Below are 20534 nucleotides of genomic sequence, written 5' to 3' on the forward strand. Positions count from 1 at the left end.
CGTCACAAACATTGCATGTGTCAATTTGTGGCCTACCAAAACGTAGGTTAAAATTTTCATGAAAAAATTTATTGTAATAACTGTATTTCACTCTTCTCTCAGGATACTTTTATCTAAGTACTTAAATTCCTTAACAGAATAATAAGACTCTGACTGAAAATATAGTTATGTGGCTACGGATTAGTTCCCTAGTTCCAGCATCAATAATGTTCCCTTTTATATTTTTTCACCTTTTATCTGTAGGTATCACACAACATACCACAAGTCTTTTAATTATTCTTAGCCTTTCTCTTTTAATGGCGTGAATACCTAAAAAAGCACCTTCACATATTATCTTTTTTTTAGTCTGATCAACATTAACAAAGAACTTCTATCTCCTTCAGTACGTTTTCTTCTCCTAGACACCTAAATTACTTCTATTAATTCTTATAAACAGCTTTGTTTATAACAATCAAGATATTTAATTAGCGTTTTTTCAAGGAACATACTTTAAAATTTTCTTGTGTTAAATACTAAAAAAATCGACTTTCAATTAATTTCACAAAGCTTTAAAATGTGGTCCTCAAAATGGGACTCAAAAGAGTCCTAAAAAAAATTGACACTCGCAAGAGCGATGGAGGCGGAAAGAGCTCTTAACTATATATCCGATTCTTGTTTATGAATTTTGATTTTTTTTAATTTGTATGTACTTTTTGGGTACATTACCAATATGCATTATTAAAATAAATAAGGGAGGCAGACCAAAGAAGAGGCAAACCACTTAAGAAGGACATGTCTGTGAAGGAGACATTATTTTGGATTTTTTTTCAAGCAAAGCTTTTATACCGCCTTTGTATTATTATTATTTTTTTCTCTACAGTAAAATTCTGAAGCGATAATCACGGAACTAGCGTCACAAGATGGTGTCGTTACGGGTAGCATCATAAAATAGCGGTTCTTGACATCAATTCACTTCTCGATCACTTCGTTTCTCGTCATCATGTATTTATTCTAAGTAGGTTTAAAATAAATACTGCGTGAAAAATAACTAACAAAATACAGACATTAAATAAAGTAAAAAATTTAAATAATATCTGTCACTAAAAGATTCAATTCGTAACGATTGTCAAAATGTAATGAAAGTCATAAATGTCATCCAAATAATTTTTATAATAATTCTTGTTTTAAAATAATAATCATAATCAATGGCGCTACAACTCTTCGTGAGTCTTTTGCTGCGTTTACTATTGCCTTCCACGTTTGTTGGTCCTGTGCCAGTAATTCCCATTGTCGCACTCCCATTTTCTCTAGATCTTCTTTGACTGCATATTTCGACCTTTTTCTAGGCCGCCCTACAGACCTTCTTCCCTCTGTATCTGCCCCTCCATTCGTTTGTCACGCTGTCTCTGCAAAGGTCATATATCATTCGAAGAATTTTACGTTCTCACACCAGCAATCTATTTATTTCTCTTTTTGTTAGCGTCCATGTTTCGCTTCCATACGCGACTGCTGGTCGTATTATGATCTTATAAAGGCGAGTATGATTTTTGCTCCACGAGCAGTTATGTCTGGTTTTATTTATGGATATATTTTTCGCATGACATATTCTAAGGCCAGGTTAAACAACAATGGGGACAACGGATCTCCCTGTCTCAGTCCAGAATTTACGCAGAAAGCATTTGATATTTTCCCCCAATTCTAACTTGTGCAAAAGAGTTACTTACACACATTTGTGTTACTGCAGCTAGTTTCTTGGGTACGCCGAGCTCGATCATTTCCTTCCATAATGTTGCACGATTAATTGAATCATAAACCTGTTTGAAGTCTATAAAAATCTGATGCACGTCGTGATTATATTCCCAATACTTTTCAAGCATTTGTCTTATTGTAAATATTGGATCAATAGTCGATCTGCCAGGCCTGAAACCACACTGGTAGTCACCAACTATTTCTTCGGCGTATGGTACTAATCTTTTTAATAATATCGAAGCCAATGTTTTATATGTAGTGTTGATTAGTGAGATTCCTCTGTAATTCATGCATGATTCCTTTTTTCCTTTTTTGTGTATTGGTACAATAATACTACTACACCATTCTTTCGGCATTATTTCTTGTTGCCAGGCCATTTCTATTAATTGATGGATTTTACTTATGAATTCATGACCGCCTGTTTTAATTAGCTCGGCATCAATATTGTTCAAACCAGGGGATTTATCGTTTTTATGGATGCGTAATTTCTTCCATGCTTGGTGGGGGTATTTCTAATTCGACCGTTTGATACTCATGTTCTCCGTTGTTTCCACCATTTTCATTGTTTTCATCAGTGAAATTTCATGTAGGTAAATACAATTACAATTTCTAAACATATTATTAAGTTTATATTGTAATTAAATTTACTATTAAATAATTATAATTTAAATTTTATTATTAGTATTTGGTCTGAATTTGACAGGTTTGTCATAAGTAAACAACGCTTTTTTAATACGTTAACAGATGGCGTTTGGTGCAAACATAGTTAAATTTGTTTAAAATAAAATAATTATAATCAATAAAATTACTTTATTTAATTTTAAATATAATATTTAAATTTTAAAAATAGAAAAACATAGTATAAATCTCAGCACTAGTCTACAGTAGGGAAAAGGGGGGAATAGTGGCCGCTAAGCATCTTGGTTTATTTATATTGCTACATAGCTTTAAAAATTATACTGTTAACGTAAATAAAACATCAAACCTTAGTACTTTAAACTCTATTTACAAAACATTGACAATTAAAACGGTTTTTTAGACTTCTACTGGTGGCCATATTTACCCGCTGCCGAGGGGTAAAAGTGACCACTGCCACTTAAATAAAGATAATTAAATGCAGAAATCGCAAATGTAAATTTTGCCTTCGAAACTGATACAGTCTTTGTGTGCCCATTGGCAGCAAATGCTGCATTGGATCCAGAGTTCTCTGTTTTTACCGAATTCGCCACAAATTGTGCAAATATCTTCGGTAACGTCACTATCACGGTCATCGTCATCATCCTCATCTTCAGATGATATATCTTATTTTTTGTTTGGTTCCTTTGCTGGCTTTATTTCTCATTTGCTCCTCCTTCTTTCGCTGTTTTTCTTCTAGAAGTAACTTCATTGGTGTTGATATCATTATCTCGGAATATTGCTTCCTATTGCTTTTGTGGATGGATCTTTTATTTCCAGCTGAGTCATCTTTTGAGCATCCTGGTAGTGGAAATATGTCAACAAAAGATACTTCAAACTTTTTGTCATGTGTCGAACTTTCTTTATTCGCCTTAACTTCCTTATAATCTTTCTCCTTCTCTAATCCACTTTTTTCTCTTGGTCTAGTGTCTTTTTATCTTTTTCTTTTAGGAATAATTCACCTGGAGCAAATTCTTCATCGGTAAAATTTTCAGGATTATATGGAAATATTCCTGTATTCTTAAAACCTTTAATGGCTTTGACTAGTGTGGCTATGCGACCGTAGGAATTTTTAAATATTTCAGCTATTTCAAATGTCGTAATACACTCATGAGGATGACTTTGAAGATAATTGCCACATTAAATGTTATACGCTGGTTTTAACGATGAGTTTCAGCGGTTGGAGTCGATGCGATGTGTGCGGGGGTATGGTTAACATTATAATTCCTCGTTCTTTACAAAAATTATATGTCTCTAATGTACAGTGGCTACTGTGATTGTCAACGATTAACAAAACTGGATCCTCTTTTGAAGGTTTTACAACACTGTAAAAATGCTGGAGCCATTCGAGAAATATTTGCTCATTTATCCACCCATTATCCGAGCAGCAGTAAACTCCACCAGGTGGCCCATTTTTCTTTAGCTCTGGTTACATCCTTTTGCGGGCATAAATAAACAAAGCTAGAATATATGTTCCTGAGGCACTTATGTAGCACATAATAGTTGTTGTTTGACTTCTTTCTGTGCTTGTAATAAAGCCGACTCTCTTTTATCCGTTATCAGCAAGTATTTTTCCGGGGTTTTGGACGATTGTTATGCCTGTCTCGTCTGCATTATATATTTTGGATGCCGAAAATTTATAATTATCCAATATGGGTTTTAAATTAGAGAAAAATAGGTTTACTTCAGTTTTGTTAAAAGCAGATATGCGGTTAATACTTGTCGTCTCCGGTTTTCTTAATCGATTAGTTGGATTTCTTTTAAGGAAGCCGTCAAGCCAGTCTCTTCAAGCACATTTTTTTATTTCTGTGGGAGTTATTCCATAAAAATGTTTTGATAACTTTATGATCTGCTTTGTCAAAACTTCTTTTTCTTTGATAAATACAGAATTACGACCTAAAGAAGCAGCTGTTGTATCATTTCGCCTTAGTCGTAGTTGAATTTTAGACCTGGGAATTGCAAAACTTCTTGCAACTTTGCGGATGCTTCTGCCATTATTTACTGCACTTATTGCTGCACTAAGTTGCCCAGCATTCCATCGTGCTTTGTCACTTTTTCTCTTAGGCATCTGAAATATAAGAATTTATAAAGAAATACTCTGTATTATATAAAAACAATTTGGGGGTAATAGTGGCCGGCCAGCATTACCTCCAAGCGCGTGGCTATTATAACCCCAAAATACATATTTATACTGATTGACTCATAATCATTAATCACTTAATTTAATATATAGTCTTAAACTACAATAAAAATTTAACAAATGGGTTCCAATTATGCAGCGAAATTACATACTTCTACATACCTTTAAAAATCTTGCACTAATACATCAACTCAAACAAAATATGACATTTTCAAAAATTCTTTCTTTGCCGGCAAAACATCGTCATTGTTTTAGGTACAGTTTGAATAAAACACTGTTAGATGGCGCAACAGGTATCAAACGCGAAATAATATTAGGCCGTAAATGTAAATATTTCATGGCTACCATTACCCCAGCGGCCACCATTCCCCCCTTTCCCCTACTGCTTACTGTTCCACTTTTTTTATATTTCCGTCCTATTTTATACAAATGGAATTAAATTTTATTTGTCAGTGACCTACACTGAAGACATATGTAAGTCTAAATAAAAAAAATATTGATGTTTTTCGATAATCAATAATACTAATAATAACTTTTAAAGGTATATTCTCTCACTGAAATAAAATAATTTCCAGTAGACATTTTAGACTACTAAAATAGTTTTATCTTATGTAGAAATCGAGCCGAAGATCTCAACGTTTCACGAAATAATACCAGACGCGGTAATCAGATAAATCCCTTCATCAAACGCTTTTATCAAACAAAACTTCTCCACAAATAAAACAAAGGACAGCGATGCCGTGAGCAACCTAATCAGTGTCAACAGCTAGGGTCAAAACACTGGACTCTGCGTCCGTTTGATTGGGCTAAAGTTACAGTGTAAATGGCGCTGTATTACCTTTTATCTGGAAAAGACGCTTTGATAAAGAGGTGAAAAACAAGCGAGGCGATCCAAGTATAATTCCGTCAAGCATGAGCGGTCCAAGAAAATATTTTTTCACAAGGTTTCGGAAGTGAAAATAGAGATATTTGACAAAAAATATTCAACAGGTGTATCTATACTGCTACTCAAAATCATCGCATCGCTTATAAATTGATATTGTATTTATGTTTTTCAATTATTATTAAATTTAGTGTTAGAATGTGAAAACAATGTTTTATTTAAAAAGATTTTTGCCAATTTATATTTTTAATATTTGAAAGAATTAAAAAAATTATTATTATAAAAAAAATGTATTACATTACTGCAATTTAATATTTTTGTTGGGAATAAGCCACAATTTACCAAGATAAGTTTATTTAACATTTCAATTTCCCCTTTAGAACAATATTATATTGAAATTACAAAATAGCTTCAGAACAATATTATATTACTCGTTCGGCTAAGGCATTTTGAAAGATTTTTGCAAGGCTAGTAATAAGTGATATAGAACGATAATTTTGCACCATTTTTGTATCATCTTTTTAAAATATAGGCATAAATACAGATTTTTTAAAATGGCTTTATAAGTTATCGGATCAACAACATAATTAGAAATTATCTGTAACAGATCGGCGCAAATGTTATCCATACCAAGAGATTTTTTTGGTTTTAGGGAATGAATAATACTCTGAACTTCTGTTTTCGTTACGGGTTTTAGAAAAAACGTACTATGACATGTAGTTTTTGGATGATCAGAGAAGATGATATTTTAATACTTTTAGCAATTAACACGTACACCCTACATTAGAAAAATAATCAATAAAAAATTCTGACTATCAGTGATTATCTTATTATTTTGGTTTAAAATGGAATGGATTTCACTTTTTGTGCTATTATTACAGAGGTAAGTACAAATAGAGACACTATTAAAGACGACGTTATCGATTGTAATAATGGTATGAGTATGGATATTGATATAAATACAACTACAGATAAGAATGTTGAATTTATAATAAAAACTAATCACAGTAAGAATGAAAAAGCAGATCCGAATAATATTAGCAATGATAAACGTGATAACGGTGATAATTTGGTTAACTCTGATGATAACGTTAACTATTATTATCAGAATTATTAATAGTGATAAGAAAAATTGCAAAATCGATAAAACCTTTTTAAGGAAATAATGATCATACTAAAACAAAGGAATATGGCTAGAATATCCATGAAGATATGACTTTAACTTAGAAATATGGATGATAACTTAATATTTTTCTTAAAAAAATCTTTATAAAAGTGTTCTTATTTCAAAACTTGAGCGTGAATGAGCTCTATCCAGAAAAAATGATAGAAGTATAAGCGGTATTAGCTCATTGGAGAGGTTGTACGATCGATTGATAAAAGAACACATTGAAAACCAATATAAAGAAATAGAAGATCAGAGCAGATTAAGTGATGTACAGGATCCAACTTGTATATACAGTACAATTTGGAGACGGTTATCGCCATATTCCCGTTCTCCTCCGCCAATCCTCCCGGTCCAAACCATGCTACTTCTCCAAACCTCTTGATTTCATCGCTCTTCTAATTCCTTCATTCCATGAGCGTCGACGTCTACCTCTTTTTCTTTTTCAAGGGGGCTTCCATCTGTGAAATTTTTGGGGCCAACGTTCATCAGGAATTCTCAATAGGCGTCCAAACCATTTTAAACTTCTTCTTTTTATTCTGTCAATGACCGTTTCTGTAGCATTTATGTTATTGTCAATGTGGCATTAAGCAGTTAGTAACAGAACCTACTAGAATTACGAATTTTAGTGAAACCTTAATTGATTATGTTCTTGTTAATAATGATCTGGTTAGTTGTTTTGTTCATTCAACTCCCAAGTTGAGTGATCATCCAATAATATCGGTCAGTTTTAGTAATAGCTTTCAAAATTTTAATGTATCTAGTAAACGTTACAGATGTCTGAACGAGGAAAAAATATATCAAATCCAAATGAATTTACTTTCTTGTGATTGGGATTTAGATTGTACTGATGTCAATACTATTTACAATGAAATTTTATCAAACAGTCAGTCTGTCATAAATAAAATAGCACCTATTCAAACATGTCAGATCAAAAGTAACATACCATGGTTTGATAACGAAGTTAATAGTAAAATTAAAATTAGGGACAAATTATACAAAGCTTTTAAAACTGCTAACATAAATGATAGAAATGCCAAATGGGAGGATTTTAAAAGAGCAAGAAATGTAGTAGTTAATATGTTAAAAGCAAAAAAACAACAATATTATTTTGATAAAATCGATAGGTATAAAAATAACTCTAGACTTATTTGGAAAACGCTAAAAACACTAATTAACAATAATTGTCAAAATTCCCTTATCGCATTGAATTTAAGGTCCAGAATCAGTTATGCATTCTGAGTGACAAAGTTGAAATGGTGCGTCAGTTTGGTGAGTATTTCGTTTCTAGTATTCAGCAAATTGTTGAAACTATCGACTCTGAAGAACTATGGAGTTATGATAATCAGAATTTGTATCCTAGTATACATGAATTTCGGTTACTGTCACTGAGCGACTTGGCAGTCATGGTTAAGTCGTTAGATAATAGAAGTAACAATAATGAAATACTAAACTCCAAAATATTAAAAGAGGTTTTTGTAACTTGTGGTCACGTTATCTTAAATTTTATAAATACTTCTCTTAGATCATCAAAAATTCCAGATTTACTAAAAATCAGTACAGTTGTTCCAATACCAAAAGTTAATAATACTATTAAGGCGGATGAATTTAGACCTATAAATATACTTCTGCCCATTAAGAAATTATTAGAATTGGTAGTATATGATCAAGTCATGGATCACATTGATAAAAATGAAATCTTAATGAATACTCAGTCAGGTTTTCGTATAAAGTATTCATGTGAAACTGCACTGCAACTTTCACTTTTTAAATTCAGGTCTGAATTGGACAATAATAATGATGTAGTAGTAGTATTCCTTGATTTAAAAAGAGCGTTTGAAACTATTGATCGTAATATACTTCTCACTAAATTAGAAGGCTATGGTATTGGAGGAAATGTTCTTGAATGGTTTAAAGATTACTTATTGAATAGAAAGCAACAAGTGAGGATTGATGATATTACTTCTTCTGCAATTAGTGTTAATATTGGGGTACCTCAAGGTAGTGTCTTAGGACCCCATTTATTTATATTGTATTTAAATACTTGTTTGTTAAATGTGATTTCTTTAATTTGTATGCAGATGACACCCTACTTGCATGTTTTGATTCAAACTTAGAAAATGCTGTATCTAAAATGAACTCAGCGTTGCAGTCTGTTAATAAATATTTAAAGATCAACAAACTAAAGTTAAATGTGTTAAAGACAAAGGCTATGATAATAACAACGAAATACAAATACTCAAATATTGATATTAATACTATTAATCTTCAAATTGACAATGACAAAATAGAAATCATTACAACAATTAAGTACCTTGGTTTTAAATTGGATAATTTATTGTCTTTTAATGACCATTTTAATTACCTATTAAAAAAGATTTCTAAAAAATTATACTTTTTTTCAAGAATATCTAAAAATTTGTTAACTTCAACTAAAATTACAGTTTTTAATGCGATTATTTAACCTCACTTCGATTTTTGCTCGTCAGTTTTTTTTTCTCTTCAATTTAAATCAATCGGCCCAGTTGCAAAAATTACAAAATCGTGGAATGAGAATCATTAGTGGTGGAAACAGATATACACCTATAGCAACAATGCTTAGCATGCTGCAGTGGGTTTTAGTTCAACAAATGGTCTTTTACCTTACAATGTTGTTCATTTATAAAATTCTAAATAATTTGGCCCCTGCTTACTTTTGTGAGTTTATTACACGGAATTGTGATATTCACAATTACCCTACTCGAGGTAAGTGCAATTTACACATTGTGAAAACAAAAAGGACGGCTTCAAGAAACTCTTTGTTATTTAAGGGTTTTGATCTTTTTAATAAGCTTCCTCAAAGAGTTCAAAGTTGTTCATCTATACAAATGTTTAAAAGCAAATTAATGGACCATATTAAAAGCACCAATAGTTAGGTAGTTGTTTTGTTGTCATGTTTTATGTTATATATTATTGTTTTATATTTTTTATTAAGTGTAGATACCATATTTTAAGTGTAATTGTTATTTTTATCATATATGAATGTTATAAATTGATTAATTTTGTATGTATTAGGGCTTTTCCTATTTTTGAATCAATAAACTTCTTCAACTATTTCTTATAGATTCGTTGGTCTTCCGTTTTAGCCTTGATGTTTTAGCGCTTCTTCTCAAATAATCCATTTCAACTGGCAAAAATCTTCTCTTCAGGTCTGCATTAGTTGTCCATACTTCAGAGCCATAACAAGGAACTGATTCAATCATGGTTTGCCCTATTCTTTTTTTGTTCCTCTTGGAAATATTGCGATCCCACCATAAGAAGTTCAGACATCGTACAATTTTACGTCCCTGATTAATTCGGTGTTTAATTTCGGTTTCTCCCAAGCCGTTCTTATCAATGAGTGGATCTAAATATTTAAATTTTTTCACTTGTTTGATTTCCACGTCCTCGTCTATCAACACTTCAAACCTTGCATCTGAATTGATAACTAAATATTCTGTTTTCTTCATGCTGACTTGTAACCCCCATTTTACATATTCTCTGTATAGACGCGTTATCATAAATTCTAGATCATAAGAATCTTGAGCTAGGACGACTTGGTCATCCGCCAAGTTCAGGGAGAACAGTACGTCATTTCCTGTGGGGATTCCCATTCCCTCGAAGGCATATACATATAAAAACTTTTTTAAAAGTTTTTATATGTATTATAAGCTTCTTTTCTTCTCAAATTTGTTTTAAATGCTTTACTTGTTGCTGATAGACAAAAAAACGATAATTTACCGTTTTCTGACCTTAATTTGTTAGTAATTAAGTAATTAAGTCCAAAAAATTGACTGTAAGAAACATATAGATTTTTGTTGCAGAATTTTTTTTTGTTGACTACTAAAACAACTGTCGTTTGCCTGGCCGGTTCAGTATCACAAACAGGCTACTTTTTTTGCTTATTTCTCTGGTCTATATTTGCATGTCTACAGATTGAACGAATTTAAAACGGAACATATAATTTAATATATGTCTGTTTGAACTGCATTTGAAATAGTGGACCAATATAAAACTTGGACAAAAATAAATCCATACCCGGTGATAGACATTGTATAAAATATCGTTCAACTATCTGTCTCCTTTAAAGGAAAGAGGAGCTTGCCTAATAGTCGGAGAGATAGAGCCGAAATTTTGAAGTTTGATGAAGTTGTAATTTTTTTCGGAAAAATTAACGATCGATAATATGGCTGAAAATTTGCTCAGAGTAAGATCTTGGTATAACTAGACGAAATCTCAAAGGGCGGATGCGAGAGTGGATACATAAGGGGTGGCGGACAGGGATGAAATTGCAATTTTTTGGGGAAAAATTAACGATAAGTAATATGTCCGCCATTTTCATGGCTCATTATTTAGCCCCTAAAAACTCCAAATCCAAAAGATAAAACGGGGTCAAATGTACCACTTGCCTGCGCATTTTAGGTCTCGGTAACAATTTTCAAACTGATTTTATTATATTTTTATACCGATTGATTTGAAAATTTGTATGCTCACTTCTGTTACTATTCTGAAAAGCGTCAAGTAGAGTTTTCCTCAAAATTTTTCAAACAAATTTCCGTTAATGAAAATTTTTGTAATTTTTTGAGGTAAAATCTAATTTGTAGAATCCTTTCGATTTTCTGTCAGTTATACCATGAATTTTTCCAAAAATTTTCAAACGATTTTTCCGATAAGAAAAAAAAATTTAGAAAAACTTAATAATAATATCACATTCATTATCTGCTTCATTTTCAATCACTACTTCTCGAATTGATTCTGGCATCTGAGGTCCACTAAACCATTTGAATTTATATGTTTCATCTTCAAACTCCCAACCATGTTCTTCAACAATCAATTCTGTTGGTACTTTTTTATGAGCATTTGTCCAAATATTTGAAATATAATGGGCTCGCAGTAGATGTTGGTGTAATTCATCTTGACATGGTGGTAAGCTTGAAGCATCGAAATTTTTTAGTTTTTTTTTTAAAGGCTCGTTCATATCATGCAACTTATACTGCCGGTTAAATAGTGAAAATCTGACATCGTTTACTTTTCTTTTTGGAATTGTTCTCGTCAGTCCTGTTCCATATAAGTGACATATGAAAGTTTCTAAGGTTTCAAAAACTTCATTACAATCGAAGTCAGTTTCATCAAGTTGGATAAAAGCATCTTGATACTTATTACATTTAGCGCATGCGTCTAGAATTACTGATCTAAATGGAACGCGCATCATTATTATTTTAATATTTTAAAATAATAATGATGCAAAATTAATGTCCAAACAGAATTTACTATAAATAAGTACAAAGTACATAAGTACAAAGTAAATTTCAAAACTTAAAAAATTGATAATTCCACTATTAAATTGATTTTTATTAATAATTATTTGTAAAATGTTAAAGGAATTCTACAAATTGAATTTTACCTATTGATAAATATTTGATTATTAATGTAATAATAAATCAAATTTTTCTTATATCTGAACAACCATTATTTATGCAATATAAATTTAAAAACCTTTTTATTGTAATAAAAAATAAGTAAAATTACTATTTGTTATACCAAAAATATTTAATAGTTAACATTATAAAATTACTTTAATTTAATAAAATATCAAATATCAAACATTTATTCAATTAAAAATTAATTCGTAAAATATTTATATTTAAGAAAAAAATGTGATTTGTAAAGTAAATATGACTTTAGTTTGAAAAAAAAAACATTATCATAATATCATTTTAAAACTACAAAATATTCTATAAAAGATTCAGACGATGACGTAGAGTTTTATCAAATGTTTTAGAAAAGTTTTTCTAATTTTTTTTTCTTATCGTAAAAATCGTTTGAAAATTTTTGGAAAAAAATCATGGTATAACTTACAGAAAATCGAAAGGATTCTATAAATTAGATTTTACCTCAAAAAATTACGAAAATTTTCATTTACGGAAATTTTTTTGGAAAATTTTGAGGAAAACTCTACTTGACGCTTCTCAGAATAGTAACAGATGTGAGCATACAAATTTTCAAATCAATCGGTATAAAAATATCATAATAAAATCAGTTTGAAAATTGTTACCGAGACCTAAAATGGGCAGGCAAGTGGTACATTTGACCCCGTTTTATGGCTCTCTGTACCAACCCAGCTGTCCGCCCTTTTGGATTTAGAGTTTTTAGGGGCTAAATAATGAGCCATGAAAATGGCGGACATATTACTTATCGTTAATTTTTCCCCAAAAAATTGCAATTTCACCCCTGTCCGCCACCCCTTATGTATCCACTCTCGCGTCCGCCCTTTGGGACTTCGTCTGGTTATACCAAGATCTTACTCTGGGCAAATTTTCAGCCACATTATCGATCGTTAATTTTTCTGAAAAAAATTACAACTTCATCCCTGTATAGCCACCCCCTGTACCACGAGGGGCGTCCGTCTGTAAGGCAAAGTCTTAACCCAGTTACAATGAATATATTCCAATAGAGAAATGTCATATTACTGATCAGTTCAAAATTTCGGCTCTATCTCTTGGACTATAAGGAAGCGATAAGTGGTTTGACAGCATAATAACTGCTTGTGTAGTCTAGTTTTCACAGTGATTCTAGGCAACCTATTTGGGTGGAGTTTTGACTTGTTCTTGAATGAATTCAGAATCCAGCAGCCCGCTGAAGTATTGGATTTTTATAATATAATTATTTGACAACCTTTTGTTGGCCAACCACCTAGAGCGGAGTTGAGCCGAAATACATTGATTTCGTATGTTCCGTTTTAAATTCGTTCAATCTGTATATAAAAGAATATCGTAACATAGTTGTCTTTTATGCCAACTGTTTTAATTTTCAATGTTTTTTTATATATATTTTTTTTTCAAATATACAGAAAAAAGTAACGGCAATAATATACATCCTAACTATTTTTGTTTATATTTAAACTTATTGGGATGTTTGATGTCTAATTTTTACTGTTTTTTTTTTTTGTTATAGTATAAAATTTATATTAATCTTATATCCCGTTGGTCAAGATTTTTATTTTATAAGAATTTTCATGAGTAGATAGTGGCCAATCTCATTAAATTTTTAGTGTAATATATCAAGCAAGCACAGAGGTTTTGATTAACGTGTTTAAATATAGTCTGGTATGATTTATTTTTAATAGGATTTTTAAATTGCGTGATATGAAGCTCATTGTTTGGTGGTCGCTGTTAGTTTTGTGCTATTTATACCTAAAAATTTTAAGTACAATAAAGTAGTGAAAAATGCAATGTTTTTTTTGTAATTAGGAATAGAATATTTTTAATGGAAATTTTTCACACCCATTTTGTAATTTATTTATTTATACCAAAAAGAAGTCCATTATCGATGTGCCTTTGTTTGAAAACTTTGCAATACGTTCTAATTTTTCGTGATCGCAAAATTGTTAAAGGAACATTTTTCTTTGTGAGAAATTAAGGGAGAGAGATTTTTAGCCAGTCCTGTGTTCTAAACAATGTCATATTCATTATCGGTTATGCAACAGAAATTTGGGTAATCGTTTTTGGAAAGCTCGGGGGATGAAACAACAACGAAGCGGCTAATCAACTTATGTGTTTTTACACCTTTTTTAGCTTTAGCTTGGACTGCTTATTGTATTTTCGTAGGGGATTGAAATCTACTTAAGTGAGCAAAACGTTGTATAAATCGATTTGGAGTAATGAATACTGAGGCTAAATTATTTGGCAAACAAATAAAAAAATACCACAGTAGAAAGTATAAATAAAATCAAACACATAAGTAACGAAAAGAAGTTAAAAGAAATTTAACTTAGGAAAAAACTACGAAAAATAGACTTTTCGTTAAAATTAATATTAAACTAATATACAGGGTGTCCAGAAACTCTTCTGACAAACGAAAACCCAATTCACCTTTCACAGAACGCTTCTATTTAGGATCGGAATGCTCCTAAACAGAGTCGAAGGGAAGTATTTTGTTCACATTTGATTGATTGGAGATTGCAATGACTTTATTTTTGTTAGATAGCGCAGTCGCAATTGTTGATTGTAAAAGTACAAGATTGTCCATGGTGCATCGATTTGGTCTGAAGCTCGATTGAAATTGGTCGAGGATTTTATTTTGTTTAAGGTACCAAAGTAATCTTTTATTACCCATTTTTCTACAAGTTTACATAATGTACAGGTGAGAGAGATTGGACTGTATGAGTTTAACGGGTCTAGGGATTGATCGCCTTTTTTGATTGGAATCGTTAGGGATTGTTTCCATAGTGATGGAAATTTTTGGGAAGACCAAATGTTATTGAACAGTTGGAGTATTTTCTCGTATGTATTTTGGTGAAGGTTTTCTAAAAAGATAGAGGGAATATCGTCAGGGCCTGCAGCTGAGCTTTTTGTCGAAAAAATGGCATCGTTTAGTTCTTGGAAACTGAAAGGTATATTAATGGTATGATTAGTATTGCAAGTTTTTTGAGTAGAATCAATTTCGTTATGTGAATTAGTAGGATTATTTAATTTATTAAGAAAGTGTTATCACTAATTTGTTTGTCATCTATAATTATTTTGTCCTGAAAGGTGAGAGCTGGTAAAACGATTCCATGAATTTTGCTTACTGTTTTTTATTAAGCGTTTTGTTTTTGCTCTGAGGCTTTTGAAATCTATTAAGTCAGCTAGAGTGCGAGATTTTCGGAATCTGTTTAAAGCTCTCTTGCTTTCTTGAATTGCTTTTTTACATGAGTCATTCCACCAGGGATACACTCCTCTGCGGACGAAACTATGCAATGGTTTAATTGTTATGTCTTCGTCTATGTTATTTTGATATTTGAGTACATCTTTGCGTCCTTTTTCAGCGTTTGAAGAGTTCTCAATTAGCATCTGAGATTTTCCATCTCGTTTATGTGTATTCCGATTTGACTGCATTGTTAGTAATGATAATGGGACAATAATTGCTATCGAATAAGCTGTCTAGAGTATGCCAAGTTAGTAACGGGTGTATTTTGGGATCACATAAGCTTAAGTCTATTGATGAGAAGCTTCCTGACTGAATATGAAAGTATGTGCTATTTGCTGTATTTAATTAGTTAAATAGTAAATAAGTTAATATCAGTATTGTTAATGGCATTTTCGATTATTTTACCTCTACCATAAGTATTTTTGGAGCCCCACATAGTGTTGTGTGTATTAAAATCTCCGACCATAATAAATGGGTCAGAAATTAGAAGGAATATATAATCTACATATTGTGATTTGTTCTGGACATCATGCTGTTATAGCAACAGCTTCTAATGCAGTGTTTAGGTGAAGTTTACGGTGAAAAATTTCAGTTGACTCGAAAATTGATGTTCCTCCACTAGCGCGTCGGTGTGTAGTCGCGTAGAGAACATTTTATTTTGAAGATTTTTATTAAATCGATTTTTTCATTTTTTCCTGTTTACGATGGGCGTTTTAGGGAGAAGCTGTAAAAGTAATAAACTTTTTTTGACATTCCTAAAAGTCCTAAAGTTGACATTCTCAGCAAAATTCAGCTTGTTAGTATGATTCTTAGAGGTCAAATCTCTGATGACTGGACTAATAAGTCACTTAAATATATATTAATGGCCGACCGTGTAGACGACGTGGACATTATAACAAGAACTAGGGCGAGAACTGTGGAAATCCTAACCGAGCTAGTAGCAGCAGCAGAACGAATGGGGTTACAGATAAATCAAAATAAAACCAAATTCATGGCGACTAACACAAACACAAGAGCTGGAAATGTTGACACAAATTTAATCATCAATGACCAAAACTTCGAAGCAGTCAAAGAGTTCATATATCTAGGGACATCGGTTAACCCCAATAATAACACATCTGAGGAAATAAAAAGGCGAATAATAATTGCAAACAGGTGTTATCATGGTCTATCAAAGTACTTAGCTAACAAACGTCTGTCTCAAAAAACTCGTATAAGGCTGTATAGAACACTGATAGTCCCCGTTCTCACATATGGATCAGAGGCATGGACGCTAACGAAAACAGATGAATCCGTTCTATCCATTTTTGAAAGAAAGGTGCTACGCAAGATATTCGGAGCGGTCTGTGAGAACGGAATATGGAGGCGTAGATATAACTTTGAACTGCAGAATATCTACAAGCATACGCTTGGTGGTAAAGATATTACCACTATAATTAAGCGAAACCGCCTGCAGTGGGCAGGACATGTAGCCCGGGCCCCTGAGTCAAACATGATAAAAAAGATTCTAACAGCGCAAACCGTGGGAATGAGAAGACGGGGTAGACCAAAGTTAAGGTGGATGGACGGGGTAACACAAGATGCCGAGAAGATCGGAGTCGGCAACTGGAAAATGCAAGCGAGGGACAGAATAGAATGGCGTAGAAAGCTTGAGAAGGTCGAGGCCCTCTAAGGGCTGTAGCACCAAGATGATGATGATGATGATGAATGGCCGACCGTGTAAATATCTAATATTTTTCTATAACAAATCTACGTTCTTTTTATTTATATGCTTTCTATCATGACGTCATGAGATTGAACTAAATTCCACTGATTTCCAATCTAACATATTTAATAACTGAATTTAACATAAATATTTTAAAATCTCTGTCTGGATACACCACACTGTATTTGTTTTAATGTTACATTTAGAATGAATATTTCTATTTCCAATTATAGCTTAATTAGTTTTAATCAATCGTATTTCATACAAAGAGCAATTTTTTCATGAGATTCGAACGATACGTGATTGCGAATGACGTGTCAGCTAGTACAATTTTTCTATTTTTGCCCACCAGTGTCTGTTGATGTGTAACATGAAATGCTGTTCACGCGATAATATGAAAATCTATTTTCCTTTGTGTCTGTTTCATACCCATCATTACAGTCGCGCATTGAGTTTAGCGGTCCTTTAAAAAAAAAAACCTTTCGTTAAATTATTGGTGTAGTCTATTGGATTGATATTTTAGGTCGATTCACACCTTTCATTAATATATTTAATACCTTAATTAATTTAATACCTGTTCGCTTTAGGCGAAAAAGGTGTCCCAAATGCACATATGCTACTGGTAAAAAGGCATCGCTTGTACTAATTGACAATTTCACCAAAAAGCTGTATTAGTGAAATTATGATGCAGAGTGGTGGTACAGGGTCAATTAAAGCTGCAGTAAAAATTTAAAAATCATATACAGGGTTCGCCAAACCTCTGGTTTTCTTTTATTACAGCTAAACTTCTTCTTCTTTTCCTTAGTCTTCTACTTCTTCTTTTTATCTAGAAATGATTCTGTTTTTTAATGTACCTCCAGTAAGTTGTCTTTCCATCGTTTTCGTGATCTTTCTTCTGATCGTCTCTCTATTGGGGAACCTTCTTTAGCCATCTTTACTAGTCTATTTTTGTCGTTTCGTCATATATTCAGATTTGCCCATAGTGTTTTTTACGGCTAAACTATGAAGTACATAAAAATATTTAGAACGAAACTGATGTATACCAAAGACGTATATAATTAAAGATTGTTTTAGATTATACAGGATCAGTCAGAACAACGGAATTAACCAAATTTTTGTTATTTTAAATTGAACTCCCTGCAGATTTAACCATTTTTAAACAGGTTTAAAAATATAGAGTTTATATTAGGTTTTATAGAACTAAACTTAACAGTTTTTGAAATATTTAAGACTTTTATTGAAAAAAAAAATGGTAATATTTAAGGGGTTGTGGATTATGTTTTCAAGGTAATAAAAATGTACATGACGTATCAAAGTTATTTTAATGTAGTGTCATTTTAAACAATTTACTATCTTTAACATGTTACCATACAATATAGTGTGTATTTTCAAACAGAAAATTTTCTCAATTTTTTACATAGAACATCCTGTATATTAATATTGTATTTTATGTAAAATATTACTTCTTTTCTTTTGGTATAAGGTTATACAGATCTTGTTTGCTTCGTTTTGTAGATATTTAAAAAAGAAATGTAGATTTGATATCTTTACGGAGTTTTTATAAAAAATAGACAATTATATTTTTTATAACAACCAAAAATTATAAGAATTTTAATCTAATTTAAAATTAGTTTAATTTAATAAATCATTATGTTGCAAAATAATAAACAGCTCCGACTAGAAGATCAAAACATTACATAAACGTTAGAGATTTGACCCCTAAAAATAATACGAATAAGCTGAATTTTACCAAGAATATCAATTTTGGGACCCCTAAAAAGATGCAAAAAATTTGACTACTAAAACCTCCGGGCTTTCCTCTAAAACCCCCTCGTAGGGGGTAAAAATGCAAAAAAAAAATAGATTTACCAAGAATCTGAACGCCATAGAAAAAACTATTTTTTATAAAAAATGGAGCTATTATTTATTAGCATTTTTTGCGTAACAAACAGTTCTCTCAGAAATAACGCTTGAATCGACCGGCGATTTTAATTGTCGGTTACGCGAACGAAATAAATGTTTACATTTAATAAACATAACATAAATGAAAAATGCTTGAAATCGTTTCTAGAATATTAAGGGGGAACTAAAATGACATGAAAGAAAACTCACCCCCATCAACCCCCTAATCCCCAACCACCAGAACCACCAGAACAGTTTAAATTGCAAACCCCTACTTGTGATACATCATTGAAAAGACTATAAAAAATGCTATCCAATGCTATAAATACTAATTATACATGGTGAAGCAATAATTGTGAAACTTTGGCTTAAGTGGAAAATTGAATGAGGTTTTTGTTGATTCTGTGGATGACCCTGTATAATTATTGTTTAATAATTATACAGGGTGTTGATATCAGCCGGCTTACTATGACTTTTGTATTTGTAATGCTATCTCCCGGACTATTATTTTTAATGATAAGTGCTCGTCGGAATTTTTTTTGTTAAATCAAAACTTAATTTGCCGTTTTTGCAAAACAAGTTGAAAATATCTGTTTTTTGGGTTCTGTCAGATTCAATAATTTTTGGTTTACTTGAGAATTTTAAATGTTAGTAGTTTTCATCATTTGTACGATCGGTACTATCATTCAGCTGTAGTTGTCACGATGGTTTACAGTATACCATTTATATTTGCCTCCCAGAAGCAGTATTATTTACGAACAGCTGAAATATTTCATGAAAGGCATCCGGACAAAAATGTAAGTCACCTGTACGTCCACGATTTAGTTGAAAAGTTTAGAGAAACGGGATCAGTGCAAAATAAAAAAGGGATGCCCCAAGATTACTGAATGAAGCATCCCAAATTAAGGTCCTTGGAAATTTTACAATAGAACCTACTGCATCAACACGTCAAGTATCTGCAAGGACAGGACTTTCACATGAGTCGGTTAGAAAGGTGTTGGAATTACATAAGTTTCATCCGTACAAAACACAAATTCTTCAATAACTAGGCGATGATGATCCAGACCGAGGAATTGAATTTTGTGAACTCATGACTGAAAGAATTCGCGTTGAACCGAGAATGTTAAAAAATATTTGTTTCACTAATAAATGTACTTTTATGCTGAATGGTAATGTAAATAAAGAAAACTGTCGGTACTGGAGTAATGTGAATCCGCATATCCTGAAAAACTGAATTTTTGGGCAGGAATATTAGGCGTTGCTATAATTGGACCCTTGTTCATACTAGGCAATTTAAGTGGCGACATTTATCTCAATATGTTGGAAAACGCCATCGAACCTTTAATTGTGCATGAATTAGATAACCAAAGGGACGATCAAGGCAACCTAGCTCTAGACGAAGATTTGCTGCACTTCCAACAAGATGGAGCACCTCCTCACTATGCAACTCCAGTTAGGCACTGGTTGAATACTAATTACCGAACAAATGGATTGGAAGGAAAGGTCCTATTGAGTGGCCACTGAGGTTACCAGGCTTAATGCCATCTGAATTTTTTCTATGGGGTTACCGTAAGTCAGTTGTTTATAAAACTCAACCTGCTTCACTTGGGGAATTGTGAGAAATAATTAC

The 20534-nt window shown here is 32.0% G+C and overlaps 1 protein-coding gene across 1 annotated transcript; it reads left to right on the top strand.

Annotated features, from left to right (window-relative positions):
- The first annotated feature begins 7847 nt into the window (after nt 1–7847).
- Nucleotides 7848–13568, top strand: LOC140438055 (uncharacterized). The gene is made up of 2 exons (XM_072527767.1): nt 7848–8592; nt 13564–13568. The coding sequence occupies exons 1-2, from the start codon at nt 7848–7850 to the stop codon at nt 13566–13568; spliced, it is 750 nt and encodes a 249-aa protein (XP_072383868.1).
- Nucleotides 13569–20534: the final 6966 nt, after the last annotated feature.

The sequence above is a fragment of the Diabrotica undecimpunctata genome, chromosome 4 (genome assembly GCF_040954645.1).
Source record: "Diabrotica undecimpunctata isolate CICGRU chromosome 4, icDiaUnde3, whole genome shotgun sequence".
NCBI classification, from domain to species: Eukaryota; Metazoa; Arthropoda; class Insecta; order Coleoptera; family Chrysomelidae; genus Diabrotica; species Diabrotica undecimpunctata.

Bases quoted from the DNA above. Each gene is read 5' to 3' on its own strand.
- LOC140438055 (XM_072527767.1), top strand. From the start codon at position 7,848: ATGGTGCGTCAGTTTGGTGAGTATTTCGTTTCTAGTATTCAGCAAATT.